At 43.3% G+C, this 16,540-nt stretch overlaps 2 protein-coding genes across 2 annotated transcripts; one reads left to right on the forward strand and one right to left on the reverse strand.

The window, feature by feature from the left end:
* Positions 1-1,732: 1,732 nt before the first annotated feature.
* LOC143768966 (uncharacterized) lies at positions 1,733-2,761 on the reverse strand. The gene is made up of 5 exons (XM_077257574.1): positions 2,329-2,761; positions 2,193-2,257; positions 2,038-2,100; positions 1,886-1,961; positions 1,733-1,787 (listed from the first exon to the last, which is right to left on the reverse strand). Exons 1-5 carry the CDS (start codon positions 2,431-2,433, stop codon positions 1,752-1,754), a joined length of 345 nt encoding a protein of 114 aa, XP_077113689.1. The 5' UTR covers positions 2,434-2,761; the 3' UTR covers positions 1,733-1,751.
* A 2,001-nt stretch (positions 2,762-4,762) lies between these two features.
* LOC143768967 (uncharacterized) lies at positions 4,763-5,624 on the forward strand. The gene is made up of 5 exons (XM_077257575.1): positions 4,763-5,028; positions 5,100-5,164; positions 5,257-5,319; positions 5,396-5,471; positions 5,570-5,624. The coding sequence occupies exons 1-5, from the start codon at positions 4,924-4,926 to the stop codon at positions 5,603-5,605; spliced, it is 345 nt and encodes a 114-aa protein (XP_077113690.1). The 5' UTR covers positions 4,763-4,923; the 3' UTR covers positions 5,606-5,624.
* Positions 5,625-16,540: the final 10,916 nt, after the last annotated feature.

Genomic DNA, 16,540 nt, shown 5'->3' on the forward strand with positions numbered 1-16,540 from the left:
CGCTTGGAAGTCTAGGGCACTGAGATTGGGGGAGGTGTGTAACTTATGTGTCTCAATGTCATGGCGAAGTCTATCAAAGGCCTGATCGACAAAACCGATAAACGCCTCTACTGCATGGGAGCCCTTAGGGGGCCTGAATGTACTCTTATTACGTAGGCCCAAACTCTGAGAGGAGATTATAGGGTCCGTAGGATTAGAAGAAGGAAGAATCGACATATCAGAATCTTCAAAATGTACAAGCAGTCTTAAACGGCGGTAGAACCGGTGTAGGTCCATATCCATGTCGAAAGTATTCAGTTTATATGAGGGACAGAAGGAGAGTCCCTTCTGTAATACAGTGTGCTCGGCAATACTAAGAGTCCTTGATGATATGTTGATAACTAATGGTGATTTACCTGGGACCGAGTCACTCTGTAAAAGTCTGTGTCTCTTTTTCCGTTGGCTCCTGCGGGTCCTCTTCTTCTTTGTTGTTGTCGACGTCTTCTCTGGCCTAAAAAATTGCCGGGTCCGCTGGCGTGGTCATGTCTGTCAGATTCGGAACCTGAAGTAGAGGGATCGTTAGAGGAATGGTAATCTGACCGAATGGTATTGGGACGGAAAGAGGATCGATCTTGCCAGTGATAGACCGGATTGTTGTCGTAATTGTCTAGGTCTCTCTGGAATTTGATCCTCTTTCTATTTTCCGTGTCCCGTCTGTGTTGGTCAGTGACTGTTTTGATTCTAGTTTTCAAAGTGTCCCACTCCTCAGATGTACTAGAGGAGGTCAATTGTGTCTCAATATTTCTCATAGTTTCTTTACTGGAGGCAATAGCTCCTTGAAGATGTTCAACTGTGAGAGTCATTAAGTCAAATGAGCATTTGTTCAATATTTGCTCATATTTAGAACAGAATTCTTGACAGTCACTGAATAAAGTAGGTCGAAGAGGGACCCTAAGTCCTCTTGGTATTCTTTTTACACGTAGATATTCCGTAAGGGTGGCACAGTGGAGTTCCAAATTGATCTGGCGTCGCCGTTCGCGCTCCAGATCCCTCCCTCTTGATTCTCTCGGGGGGATTTTAAGGAAATCACTGGAGAGATTTAACTTGGACAGTATATTGTTAGTTTCATCAAGATTATACGAAAATGTCAAAGACGACATACTAGGACAGTGTGCTCACGTAAGGGAAAATGAATAGTGAAGTATATCGTGGCACTACTGTGTTGGTGCACAAGATAGGTTCCCCAAACCAGTAGACATAAATAAAGTAAAGAAACTTGGCACTCAACTTGGTTGTGTTGGTAATATTGAATATGCTTTTTTATTTCAAATAGCAGTCCCAATATAATAAACGTTTCGGTCTGCCATAGACCTTCTTCAGTAAACTAAGTTGAAAATACATAACAAAATTCTCAATCATTGTACAATAACAAGATATAATGAAAATACAAAAAGTAACAAAAACAAGGGAAAGCTAACAAGATAAATCTAGTAACAATTTAGTGAATTGTGAGGGGTCAGAGGGTAGGAGAGGTAAGGGAAGGTAAATAATTTTATAACATACCCGACTGCTCAAGAGATAGGTGTGAGAGGTGTCTCTGGATATGGCGTAGATCCTTGTATATGGGAATACTTGTGGACCATAAAGGGGACAAAAATGGTCGCCCTGTGATATTAAGAAGTATATCCTATCATTAGGTGTACAGTGTTGATGACATGAGCATTATAACAAGTGTGTATACTGACCAGATTTAGTTTAAAGGGTAGTGTTGTTTATAGGTTGTAGATTTCCAATATGGTATAGCGTGGCTGTAAAATAATATAATAACTGTTACTAATGCCTAATACAGAGAGGGTAGAGCACATTGTGCTAATAAGGTACTGAGCCATACGAAAAAACCTCTCACCTGTTGGCAGTAACAATGTGTAGATAATATGCGGCAGGATTGTACAACTCTTTTGGGTAAAATAGGATACGGTAGCCTGTTGTTTATAGAAAATATAAATCAGTGTCATTGCTGTAGTGCAGATTCTAAGAAAACAACAATGTGGGTCTTACCCAGTGGGTGAAGGCTTTACCATATATAGTGCATATATTATAGCCACAGGAAGATGTAAGCGTCTATGGAATAACAACAGGAGTGACAGAATCAGTAGTACTGCAAGTATGAATCAAATTGTCACTATAGAAAAGAGAGCTATGTCATGGCTCACCTATAACGCTGCAATCCCAAGTACCATGTGGAATTGGAGTGGGACGTACCATAAAGGGAGCGTGCCTGTAGTGCAAATGATACAATCGTAAGGACAAGTGCCCATAACGCCTGAGTCCTAGTAAGTAGATGCTTACCCATATGTTAGGAGTTGTATCGCCACACAACGCGGTGTCCGCCGCTAGTTGCTGGCATTGTGCAGGAAGGGTACATATAAATAGACACGGGGCGGGATTCGGCATATGGCCGTGACCGGAAGTGCGTCACGATGTGTGACGCTAACTTCCGGTAATCTCTGGAGCGCTTGATTGTCATGGTAACTGACAACAAGAGCGATCAGCTGATCCCTGCATGCGGAGCATGCGAAAATAGGGGAAAAGGACGTAGTGGGGCAGAATGTCAATTGCGGAAGTATCTCCCTGGATGTGACGTGTGCGTACTATGTACTGAAGCCGATCCTGTAGTCAGGGAAACGGTCACATGTCACAACAAAAGCGGTCACATGAGTGCTGTGTACACTGAAGGCCAGTATGTAATAGCTATTGAGCACATAACGAACAGACAAATTATGAAAATACTGTATTCCTAAGGAGACAAAATAATAGCAGTCGGGTAGGGAGAGGAGGAAGGGAGAATCCAAGGGTAAGGAGGGATCAGGAGGTGACTTGAGTGAAGCGATCAGTATTCCCCTTTACATCGGGGAAACTACACAGGCCATCAAATCCCGTATCTCTAAACATAAGTCGACGATTCGTTGCAAAAATATGCTGCTGCCACTCCCATTTCATTTCATCTCTAAGGGACATAAGAACATATTCCGGTATCAAGACGGGGGGGTAACAGAATACATCTCCTTAAGAAAAGGGTAGCCTTTTGGATCCATGAGTTGCAGACCTTAGCACCAAAAGGTCTAAACAGGGATTATGATCCATTAGCTTTTACCTGAGTTTAATTATATATCCCCTATTAACATATTAATCTAGTCATCTTGGAGTTTTGCAGATACATAGAGCAACTTATATAATGGGTCGACCATGAATGTATACCTGCATCTTATTTTGTCTACCTGTTTGAGATTACTAATGCATTTATCTTTTTCTACAGAGTCGTTTATACTGATCGCTTCACTCAAGTCACGTCCTGATCCCTCCTTACTAGTGTTGAGCGATACCGTCCGATACTTGAAAGTATCGGTATCGGAAAGTATCGGCCGATACCGGCAAAGTATCGGATCCAATCCGATACCGATACCCGATACCAATACAAGTCAATGGGACTCAAGTATCGGACGGTATTCCTGATGGTTCCCAGGGTCTGAAGGAGAGGAAACTCTCCTTCAGGCCCTGGGATCCATATAAATGTGTAAAAGAAAGAATTAAAATAAAAAATATCGCTATACTCACCTGTCCGACGCAGCCTGGACCTCAGCGAGGGAACCGGCAGCGTTGTTTGTTTAAAATTCGCGCTTTTACTTGGTTACGTGAAGTCCCGGCTTGTGATTGGTCAGGGCGGCCATGTTGCCGGGACGCAGACCAATCACAGCAAGCCGTGACGAAATTACGTCACGGCTTGCTGTGATTGGTCCGCGTCCCGGCAACATGGCCGCCATTAACCAATCACAAGCCGTGACGTCACGGGAGGCTGGACACGCGCGCTTTTTAAAATTTTAAAATGCGCGCGTGTCCAGCCTCCCGGCTTGTGATTGGTTGATCGCGGCGCAACCAATCACAAGCCGGGACGTCACGGGAGGCTGGACACGCGCCCATTTTAAAATGCGCGCATGTCCAGCCTCCCGTGACGTCACGGCTTGTGATTGGTTGCGTCTCCCATGTGACTGCGACGCAACCAATCACAAAGCCGGGACGTAATTTTAAAATCCTTAAGGACCTGAAATTACGTCACGGCTTGCTGTGATTGGTTGCGTCGCCCATGTGACTGCGACACAACCAATCACAACGCCGGAACGTAATTTTAAAATCCTGAAGGACCTGAAATTACGTCACGGCTTGCTGTGATTGGTTGCGTCCCGGTCACATGGGCGGCACGCAACCAATCACAAGCCGGGACTCACGTAAAGGAAAGAAAAGCGCGAATTTTAAACAAAGAACGCTGCCGCTTCCCTCGGTAAGGTGCAGGCTGCGTCGGAGAGGTGAGTATAGCAATATTTTTTATTTTAATTCTCTCTTTTACACATTTTTACATTAATGTTGTTTCGATACCGATACCCGATATCACAAAAATATCGGATCTCGGTATCGGAATTCCGATACAGCAAGTGTATCGGCCGATACCCGATACTTGCAGTATCGGAATGCTCAACACTACTCCTTACCCTTGGATTCTTCCTTCCTCCTCTCCCTACCCAACTGCTATTATTTTGTCTCCTTAGGAATACAGTATTTTCATAATTTGTCTGTTCATTATGTGCTCAATAGCTATTACATACTGGCCTTCAGTGTACACAGCACTCATGTGACCGCTTTTGTTGTGACATGTGACCGTTTCCCTGACTACAGGATCGGCTTCAGTACATAGTACGCACACGTCACATCCAGGGAGATACTTCCGCAATTGACATTCTGCCCCACTACGTCCTTTTCCCCTATTTTCGCATGCTCCGCATGCAGGGATCAGCTGATCGCTCTTGTTGTCAGTTACCATGACAATCAAGCGCTCCAGAGATTACCGGAAGTTAGCGTCACACATCGTGACGCACTTCCGGTCACGGCCATATGCCGAATCCCGCCCCGTGTCTATTTATATGTACCCTTCCTGCACAATGCCAGCAACTAGCGGCGGACACCGCGTTGTGTGGCGATACAACTCCTAACATATGGGTAAGCCTCTACTTACTAGGACTCAGGCGTTATGGGCACTTGTCCTTACGATTGTATCATTTGCACTACAGGCACGCTCCCTTTATGGTACGTCCCACTCCAATTCCACATGGTACTTGGGATTGCAGCGTTATAGGTGAGCCATGACATAGCTCTCTTTTCTATAGTGACAATTTGATTCATACTTGCAGTACTACTGATTCTATCACTCCTGTTGTTATTCCATAGACGCTTACATCTTCCTGTGGCTATAATATATGCACTATATATGGTAAAGCCTTCACCCACTGGGTAAGACCCACATTGTTGTTTTCTTAGAATCTGCACTACAGCAATGACACTGATTTATATTTTCTATAAACAACAGGCTACCGTATCCTATTTTACCCAAAAGAGTTGTACAATCCTGCCGCATATTATCTACACATTGTTACTGCCAACAGGTGAGAGGTTTTTTCGTATGGCTCAGTACCTTATTAGCACAATGTGCTCTACCCTCTCTGTATTAGGCATTAGTAACAGTTATTATATTATTTTACAGCCACGCTATACCATATTGGAAATCTACAACCTATAAACAACACTACCCTTTAAACTAAATCTGGTCAGTATACACACTTGTTATAATGCTCATGTCATCAACACTGTACACCTAATGATAGGATATACTTCTTAATATCACAGGGCGACCATTTTTGTCCCCTTTATGGTCCACAAGTATTCCCATATACAAGGATCTACGCCATATCCAGAGACACCTCTCACACCTATCTCTTGAGCAGTCGGGTATGTTATAAAATTATTTACCTTCCCTTACCTCTCCTGCCCTCTGACCCCTCACAATTCACTAAATTGTTACTAGATTTATCTTGTTAGCTTTCCCTTGTTTTTGTTACTTTTTGTATTTTCATTATATCTTGTCATTGTACAATGATTGAGAATTTTGTTATGTATTTTCAACTTAGTTTACTGAAGAAGGTCTATGGCAGACCGAAACGTTTATTATATTGGGACTGCTATTTGAAATAAAAAAGCATATTCAATATTACCAACACAACCAAGTTGAGTGCCAAGTTTCTTTACTTTATTTATGTCTACTGGTTTGGGGAACCTATCTTGTGCACCAACACAGTAGTGCCACGATATACTTCACTAAAGGGGTTGCAGTGATTCCTGGGCTTTGCTAACTTCTATAGGAAGTTCATTAAAGGGTTTTCGCAGGTGGTGAAACCCTTAATGGACCTCACTCTCAAAGGGGCGGATGTAAAAAATGGGTCCGTGGCTGTAAAAAATTCCTTTCTGACTTTGAAGAAATGTTTTACTTCAGCCCCTGTGTTAATACAACCCGATACGTTGAGACCTTTCATTGTAGAGGTTGACGCTTCTGAGGTAGGGGTGAGGGCAGTGTTATCACAGGGCCCTCCCACTCTCACTAACCCCAAACCCTGTGCCTTTTTCTCTAATAAATTATCTTCGGCCAAGAGAAATTATGACATTGACAACAGGGAATTGTTGGCGGTTAAATTGGCCTTCGAAGAATGGAGGCATTTTTTGGAAGGGGCCGGTCATCCCATTACGGTTATCACTGATCATAAAAATTTGGCCTATATCGAGTACGCTAAGAGATTGACCCTCAGACAGGCTCGGTGGGCACTTTTTTTTCTCGATTTCACTTTACCATTACGTTCCGACCAGGGTCTAAAAATGTGAAGGTAGATGCCTTATCCTGAAGTTTTGATTCTGTGTCCCCTCCAGAACCTCCTTCCTCCATTCTTCAACTGGGAGTGGTTGTGGCAGAAGTCTCATCTGAGTTACAGAGAGAGATTCTGGAAGCACAAGCTCCCAGGAATTAACCCCCGGTAAATTGTTTGTACCCAAACATTTCCGTCTCACACTCCTGCAGGAGTTTCATGATGCTGTGTTAAGGGCACACACTGGGATTGTAGCCACCCGGGGGGCAGTGGATAGAGGTTTTTGGTGGCCCTCTATGGTTGCTGATATCAAAAAGTTTGTGAATACTTGTGGGGTATGTGCTCGCTCTAAAACCTCTCCTGTTCAGCTGGCCGGGGAATTGATGCCTTTGCCAATTCTAGGTAAGCCATGGAAACATCTGTCTATGGACTTTATCACAAATCTTCCTCCTTCCAAGGGCAACTCAGTGGTATGGATGGTGGTTGATAGATTTTCTAAACAAGCCCAATTTGTACCATTACCCGGGTTGCCGACTGCTGAAACCTTGGCCCATTTATTTATACAGCACATAGTTCTGTTGCCTTCAGTACCGGTGAATGTGGTGTCAGACAGGGGTGTGCAATTTGTGGCCATGTTTTGGAGAGCGTTCTGTAAGAAGTTGGGGGTCACGTTATCATTCTCCTCTGCTTATCTAACGGATAGACTGATCGCACGAATCAGTCGTTGGAGCAAATTCTGAGATGCCTGACCTCATCCAGACAGGAAGACTGGTGTGAGGTATTACCCATGGCAGAATTTGCGTTCAACTGTCCTATTAATGAGTCTACTGGAAAGTCTTCCTTTCAGGTCAATTATGGATTTATCCCGCAGTTTGGGGAATTTTCCGGCATGGATTCAGGTTGTCCTGGTGCTGAGGCCATGGTACAGCATTTTAGAACCCTTTGGAGGGAGGTTCAGGGGAATATCTCTAAAGCCCAGAAAAGGTACAAATGATTTGCAGACAGGAGGGGTCAGCTCCGGTGTTGGCAGTGGGGGAGAAGGTGTGGTTGTCCACCCGTAACATCAAGCTTAAGATACCCTCTATGAAGCGGGGCCCCATGTTTATAGGTCAATACAAGATTGTGGAGATGATCAACCCAGTGGCCTATAGATTACAGTTGCACTCCTCCTTCAAAATATCTAATGTCTTCTACATGTCCCTATTAAAACCTGTGGCGACAGTTAGAGAAGATTCTTCATCCAATGTTCCACCAGTGTTGGTAGAGGGTCAGCTGGAGTATGAGGTAGGGTGCATCATTGATTCACACTTAGTGCGCCGAAGGCTTCAGTACCTAATACATTGGAAGGGATATTCCCTTGAGGATCAATCTTGGGTTCCGGCCATTTCGGTGCATGCTGATAGACTGGTGCGGGCTTTTCATGCCAGATACCCTGAGAAGCCTGGGGGTCCAATGGACCCCCGTTAAGAGGGGGGCACTGTCCTGATATAGGACATGGTTCATGTCCTGCTCTCTCAGGGTTAATATTGCTGGCCTCACTTTGGATCTGGGAGGGGTATTTATACACACTCCAGACTAGGATTCCCTGACAGCTATACTTTCGTTTAGTCTGTGTGCCTGACCCCTTGAGTGTGTGCTCGGTTTGCATTTGCTTGCTTTGCTCTCCGTGCTTTACTCTGCTTGTTTGTTCTTCTGGATTTCTGACTTTTGGCTCCCTTTCTGACTATCCCTCCGCCTCACCCCTTGGTTACCTCCTGGTTTTGATCTTGGCACGTTTAACTACTCTCCAGTGTATATCGTCTTCCCTGCACCCCGGCGTCTGGCGCCGTCCTCGACCACCTCCTACCCTGTCATGTGGTTCAGGTCCCGTTTGCTACCCGGTGAGTTCCCCGCCGCTCTGCTCTCAGCTCCCTTGCTGCGGTGCACAGCTCTCCCCGCAGCAGTACCCCCAGGAGTCGTGACATCTACCACCAAACAGACACTTAGTCATGTATAGTGATTTTAATCAGGGACAGCATTGTTATCTGCTGAAGTGCTCAATGTACCCAATGTATAATTATGGTGCACCTCCATAGCCATAAACATGGTTACATAAGTTAGGGGCCCATTCAGTTGTGTTTTGTTGCTGAAAAAACAAGCTATGGCTTTGACTTCAATGGCCTCCTCCCTGCAAAAGCAAGCCCATAAGGTTCCTAAGTTCAGACTAATTCAGGGTTCGCAATACATAATGAATGCAGAGATATAGCAACAGCCTCAGGGTTCAAGATGCTGGCGCAGTAAGTTCACAGGTGTACGTATCAAAGGTCTCTTCCCTGAAAAAACAAGACTATGGGTTTCAAGATTCAGGATACAGGTTCCAAGGTTCTGGCGAGATCTAGGAGTGCAGGAGCAGATATGGGGTTCTAGATGCCTGTTTTGGGGATGTCAGTTCAGGTTTCAGAGATCAGAATTACATACAAAGGTCAGACCATGTCGCAAGACAAGCAAGCAATCCGCCATGCAGGAACAACTCAGAATACCCGATGGCAACACAGAGGTCAGTCCACAGGTAAATGAAATAACTCACGCACCAGTGATAAATGAACCAGACTTACTTCCTGCATAACTGGTACATTGTCTAATACAAATATCTATGAATGACATACTATGGAGAATTGGAGCTTCTAATATCATTTGGGGGGTAGTTATTCAGGTTTTTCAATCATTTTAATTAATAAATAATGTTTTACATTTATTATTTTTTTCTTTACCATAACTTATCTGCATTACACAAACCATATTTTCCCTTGAACTGTTGGTGCCATAGATATCCAAGAAAAATACCTTGGTCACGTCACAATCAGACCAAGCACCTACATCACGACAGCTATTCCACTGACCACATGATTACCAGGACCAATACACGCAGAAAAACTACTGCTTCCTCCATTGTATACCCAGACTAGTGCTCTTTGATTCCAGTTTATATACTTGAGGAAGACAGAAATCATTAATAAAAAATATTTCAGATATTTATACCAGGGCATAGACAGCCGGGACCTGACCACTGGCTGTACAATTCCTTGTTGCAATAAATAATAATAAACCTCATACTAGCCACCATGAAATTACTGCAGGTCTTCAATAATAACAGAGGGTCTAGTACATGAAAGACTGTCTTTCATTAAGAAAATGACATGTTAAATGATGGCATTTGTTCCCGTGACTTCATTAGACATCCAGTCTCTGGTGCTTGTTCAGACCAGAAAGGTGCTGTATTGAAGGTCACTGCTATACACACCACAATTTATTGATCAAAAAGCTGCTTGCACAGCTCTCATCTGACTTATTCCATGTCTGCTACTGAGAGCGGTTGCTGAACATGATGAAAATGTCAAGTAATAAATAGAAAAATGAAACATTTAATGACTTCACTAGTTAGCATGCTTTAAAAATGGTGGTGACAAACTTCTATACCCCTTATTCACCTTAAAGGGAATCTGTCACCAGGTTTTTGCCTCATAATCTGAGATCAGTATAAAGTAGAGACAGAGACCCTGATTCCAGTGATGTGACACTTACTGGGCTGCTTGTGGTAGTTTGGATAAATCAATGTTTTATTAGCAGGAGATTCTCACTAGAGGACTAGTAAACCTGCTGTCATGTAGTCCAATATTTTCATGAGCTCTGTATAACCCCGCCCCCTCCACTGATTGGCAGCTCTCTGCCGATGCGTACTGTACACAGAAAGCTGCCAATTAGTAGTGTGGATTGGGTAATATAGAGCTGAACTTTCAGGGAACTGATCAAAACTACAGCAAGTGGCCAATTAAAACATACATCGCTGGAATTAGGGTCTCTGACCCTACATCATGCTGTTCTCAGGGTAGTAAAAAGCTGGTGACAGATTCCTTTTAATGGTGAGGGGCAATGGCAGATTTAAAGAGGGGCTTAAGTGCCTCTGCTACCCTTTAAAACACACATCCCTTTTAATTGCATTTGCATTCCCACTAGGGTCACTTTGTGAAGCACTAGGTTTATGGCCACTAAATGAATTATTTTGAAGACACCATGTATATTACTACTTCTTTTTTAATTTTCATGCAGTCTGTAAGTAGCCATTCCACCCTATGTAAGAAGCCCTGTCTACCTAAAATACATGGATCGGACTCTGCTGGAAATGCTATCCTTGTTTATGTCCCATCCCTACCTGGGCTTGTTTCAACAACGTCTGCTTCATCAGGTGCCGCTATTTATTCTGCAGGTGGAGCTGGTGAATGAGAAGACATCACGACCAAAAGCTCCGTGCAGGGCATGCTCTCCACAGCCAGAGATAGTGGTCTGGATAGGACCTGCAGTGCTACACAGTCAGACAGAATGGGGTCCAGCAGCTAAGTAAGAGTAATCAGCAGTGGGGCAGTACCACATCCTACTTATAATAATGGCATGTTGGTGGGAGGTGACGTTATGATTGTAAACTGACCCTGGTTTCATTCCCCTGTGTTACCCTGCTATTTGATATCCATTGATGAACCTGTAGCCGTGCGCTTGATGATTCTGACTCCGTCCACTTTATTCTGATCTCCGCTATCTTCCTGACCTTTTCCCTGTTTCCTAATTTTATTGAGTACCTGTCTTCTCTGTTTTTGATTGAGCTAATCTTCCCATCTCTTCCAGCTCGCTTCATCAGCTAGCAGCTACTCTGTGGATGCAACCCAGGGGTCCCAATTGTAAATGCAGATACCCATGTGGTGACTAAACAGTGAAGGGCAGGGTACATCTGGGACCTGCTAAAGGGAGGAGCTTGCACAAAGTCTGTTCTTGTAAGCCCTAATTGCTGCCAGGTTGTCACAAATAGTTCCCCCTTACAGATCTCATGCTCTTTGGGGTTTCAGTAGTTACTCGTAATACCACATGGCTGCTGTCATACTCATGGAGGTAGTGCCCCAGGCCTTTGCTATTGGGTAGCAATAACCTGGGTTAGCAAACACAAGGATGGAAATTGGCTCAGGGTTCATTGCAAGATGGATTCACCACTATGCATATGTGTGAGCTGCTATTAATTAGGTAAATTTGGGATTACAGTAGCTGCCTATGAAAACATGCTGGTCTTTGCCAGCATAGAATTCTCAATGCAGAATTACCAACCTATTCAATTTGTGTTCTCGTCTTGTCATTTCCCCTGATTTATAGGAGCCATTGGTCACATGAAATGAAGATATGGCTGCACCTTTACACTTTCCTCCTGGTTCAGACTGAACGTCTCTTCAATCATTTACTAGAAGTTCACATGAGAAGGAATAACTTTGTTTTAGGATGTTTGGAGAGGACTGAAGTTTGCTAAACATTATCAGGATGAAACATTTATGAAAAACGAAATATACTGTAGGATGAAGGAACAAGTCTATTTCTATTAATGAACCATTTTAATAATTATTTAAATAGGCCAGTGGGATTTATAGGATGACTAAATAAGGAAGCAGAATACTGTATTCATAGTAAAATAGTAAAATAATTTTTGGTATTCATGGTTTTGTTTTTCATCAAGTGCCTTTTTCACCTTCCTTCATCGTGAAAATTGTCTGGTCCTTTGGTCAAGACATTTTGTTGGAAATATATTTGGGTTGAAAAATGGTTTTAGAATAATTCCACCTCAAAGCACCTAAACAATACTTTCATATAGTATACATATAACAGTACTAGTGCCAAATATAAGCGCTGCACTTACTACAGGTTTCGGAAATGAATATTGTTTCCTGCAAACTCAAGGGACATTGGAGAGATAACTCCATCATCTATAGTCTTCTCGGTAGGCCAAGATAAATGGAGCCATTACATATAATTAAAAAAATATACGAAAAAGTATCATGTAAAACATATAGAGTTTATGCCTTACAAAAAAGGTAATATCCTAATGTGCATGAATTAGTCTGTCACAGATGGAGTCAAATAGCTGTGTACATAATACTTTGATGAAAGAAAATACCATTGTTCTGAAATGCATTGGGTTTGTATCTCCCACAGGCCACCATACTCGCACACCAGCTCAGGAAGTGGCGTATCTTGGAGAGATATTATTACTAGTGATGAGCAAATAGTAAATATTCGGATTCGGAAAAATCAGCATGAATAGTTTCTAATATCCATGTATTAGTATCTAATAACGAATGCAATGTAAGGCAATAGGAAAGCCGAATATTTTTCTACTGGACCCATCAAACAGGTCTGAGGGCATGAGAAAAAAGCTGAAATGGATGGAAAACAGATAAAACTAAATGGTAACAGTATGGAGAAGATGCCTGCATGCCTTTCTGACTCACACCACGCGATAGATGAAAAGTCGGCAATTCATCTGCCACACATAGGGCCCGACAGGATAGAATAGACAGATTACATACAGTCAGGGCCGGTTTTAGGCAAAGTGGGGCCCTAGGCAAAAGTTTAAAATGGGGCCCCAAATACTAACATATTGCACATCACACAGAAACATTTTGGTTGTAGCTACATGCGCTGATTTCAGGCCACTAAACGAGTGTGCTCAACAACATTAAAGTCATTCGCCACTTGTTTCCCAGCCTCTTTACACTGGCTGAGGAATAATGATGGGGACAGAATGATTACTAGTAAATAAATCATCTTAGCAGCATATCTGCAGTTTTCACTGGGCGATGTGCTGATGAGAACAATGATTTTTGTTCCGGCATAACCAATCCAATTACTTGATGATTATCCTGAATTTTGCAATCCCTCTAGTCCTCCATATAGTATAATACACCCCCATAGTCCTCCATATAGTATAGTGCACCCCCATAGTCTTCCATATAGTATAATATACTCCCCCTAGTCCTCCACATAGTATAATACACTCACCATAGTCCTCCATATAATATAATAGACTCCCCATAGTCCTCCATATAGTATAATACACTCGCCATAGTCCTCCATATAGTATAATACACTCCCCAGAGTCATCCAGAGTCTAATACACTCCCCATAATCCTCCATAGAGTATAATACACTCACCATAGTCCTCCATAGAGTATAATACACTCCCCATAGTCCTCCATAGACTATAATACACTCCCCATAGAGTATAATACACTCCCAAGAGTCCTCCATAGAGTATAATACACTCCCCAGAGTCCTCCATAGAGTATAATACACTCCCCATAGTCCTCCATAAAGTATAATACACTCCCCGTAGTCCTCCATAGAGTATAATACACTTCCCATAGTCCTCCATAGAGTATAATGCAGTCCCCACATACAATATAATTCTGACCTCATACAGTATAATGCAACCCCCACATAGAATATAATTCAGCCCCCCCATAGAATATAATGCAAGCACCCATAGATGATAATTCAGTCCTACAGTATTATGGCCACCATGTACTGACTCGCTCACTGATATATACCGTATTCATGGGCGTGCAGAGCAGTGAATATTCATTCCCTTTAGTAGTGGGCACATGTGATTGCCCAGCAGCAGGAAGCTTGCAGCTGAGGCTACTGTGCCCGCTATTAAAGTGAAATTAATATTCACTGCTCTCCACTCCTATAGTCCAACCCATCTCTGGGAGGCGACTTCAGTGCATAGCGGTGGGAGGGACTATGGGTGTGGGGAGCAGTGAGTATGAATTTCTCTGTAACAGCGGGCACAGGCACTAGCCACTGCAGCCGACTCTTGCCTCCAGTCACCCACTGCTCCGCTGCAGCTTCACTGACATGGGGCAGGCAATGGGGCCTGACTCAGGGGCCCCATAGCAGCTGCATGGTGTGCCGCTATTAGCAATCCATTTGCATTCATTTCTACTGGTTCCAGTGCAGTCAGACTTGCAGCCAAGTGGCAATTAGTATCCTCTATGTCAGTGAATGGAACACTACAGACAAGGCTGACACTCTAGTTGGCACATGACAGCAAGTGTGCAAAGCGCCTCCTCGTTGTTATGTGATACTAGATGGTGGCCCGATTCTAATGCATCGGGTATTCTAGAATATAAATGTATGTATGTACGTCGCACTTAGCACAGCCACGTAGTATATAGCACAGCCACGTAGTATATAACACAGCCACGTAGTATATAACACAGCCCATGTACTATATAAAACAGACAGCCACATAGTATATAACACAGCCACGTAGTATACAACACAGCCACGTAGTATATAGCACAGCCATGTAGTATATAGCACAGCCACGTAGTATATAACACAGCCACGTAGTATATAACACAGCCACGTAGTGTATAACACAGCCCATGTAGTATATAACACACACAGCCACGTAGTATATAACACAGCCACGTAGCACATAACACAGCCCACGTAATATATAGCACAGCCCACGTACTATATAACACAGGCCACATAGTATATAACACAGCCCGTGCAGCATATAACACAGCCCGGGCAGTATATAACACAGCCCACGCAGTATATAACACAGCTCACGTAATATATAGCACAGGCCACGTAGTATATAACACTGCCCACGTAGTATATAACACAGCCATGTAGTATACAACACAGCCACGTAGTATATAGCACAGCTACGTAGTATATAGCACAGCCACGTAGTATATAACACAGCCACGTAGTATATAACACAGCCACATAGTGTATAACACAGCCCATGTAGTATATAACACACACAACCACGTAGTATATAACACAGCCACGTAGTACATAACACAGCCCACGTAATATATAGCACAGCCCATGTACTATATAACACAGGCCACATAGTATATAACACAGCCCGTGCAGCATATAACACAGCCCGGGCAGTATATAACACAGCCCACGCAGTATATAACACAGCCCACGCAGTATATAACACAGCTCACGTAGTATATAGCACAGGTCACGTAGTATATAACACTGCCCACGTAGTATATAACACAGCCATGTAGTATACAACACAGCCACGTAGTATATAGCACAGCTACGTAGTATATAGCACAGCCACGTAGTATATAACACAGCCACGTAGTATATAACACAGCCACGTAGTGTATAACACAGCCCATGTAGTATATAACACACACAACCACGTAGTATATAACACAGCCACGTAGTACATAACACAGCCCACGTAATATATAGCACAGCCCACGTACTATATAACACAGGCCACATAGTATATAACACAGCCCGTGCAGTATATTACACAGCCCGGGCAGTATATAACACAGCCCACGCAGTATATAACACAGCCCACGCAGTATATAACACAGCTCACATAGTATATAGCACAGGCCACGTAGTATATAACACTGCCCACGTAGTATATAACACAGCCCACGCAGTATAAAACACTGCCCACGTAGTATATAGCAGCAAGTTAGCATATAACACAGGCCACGTAATATATAGCACAGCCCACGTAGTATATAACACAGGCCATGCAGTATATAACACAGCCCACATAGTGTATAGCACTAAAAATAGTTATATACTCACCCTCTGACGGGAGCTGTCATCTGGGTAATTTCGCAATGCATCACTGGGAACGGAAGCTGGCGGCATCATCGCGCGCATTGGTGGATGTCGGAAGGTGAGAATAGCACAATTTTTTATTTTTTTTATTATTTTTAACATTATATCTTTTTACTATTGATGCTGCATAGGCAGCATCAATAGTAAAAAGTTAGTCCGGGATGGGGTGACATACTGGCACTGACTGGAGGGGAGTAGGGAGGGGCCAATTCGCGGCCGGACTAAGCTTGTCGCTGATTGGTCGCGCCCAGCTGGCCGCGACCAATCAGTGACGTGGGATTTCCGTTACGGAAGTTACAAACAGACGGAAATACCCCTTAGACAATTATATATATAGATTA

This window comes from Ranitomeya variabilis, chromosome 4 (genome assembly GCF_051348905.1).
Source record: "Ranitomeya variabilis isolate aRanVar5 chromosome 4, aRanVar5.hap1, whole genome shotgun sequence".
NCBI classification, from domain to species: domain Eukaryota; kingdom Metazoa; phylum Chordata; class Amphibia; order Anura; family Dendrobatidae; genus Ranitomeya; species Ranitomeya variabilis.

Excerpts from the sequence above, each read along its gene's own strand:
- LOC143768966 (XM_077257574.1), bottom strand. The coding sequence starts at position 2,433 with ATGCCGAATCCCGCCCCGTGTCTATTTATATGTACCCTTCCTGCACAA. Across the intron at positions 2,101-2,192 it reads TTGGGATTGCAGCGTTATAG|ACGCTTACATCTTCCTGTGG; the intron begins GTGAGCCATGAC and ends GTTATTCCATAG. Across the intron at positions 1,962-2,037 it reads GTAAAGCCTTCACCCACTGG|GCTACCGTATCCTATTTTAC; the intron begins GTAAGACCCACA and ends TATAAACAACAG.
- LOC143768967 (XM_077257575.1), top strand. The coding sequence starts at position 4,924 with ATGCCGAATCCCGCCCCGTGTCTATTTATATGTACCCTTCCTGCACAA. Across the intron at positions 5,320-5,395 it reads GTAAAGCCTTCACCCACTGG|GCTACCGTATCCTATTTTAC; the intron begins GTAAGACCCACA and ends TATAAACAACAG. Across the intron at positions 5,472-5,569 it reads CACATTGTTACTGCCAACAG|CCACGCTATACCATATTGGA; the intron begins GTGAGAGGTTTT and ends ATTATTTTACAG.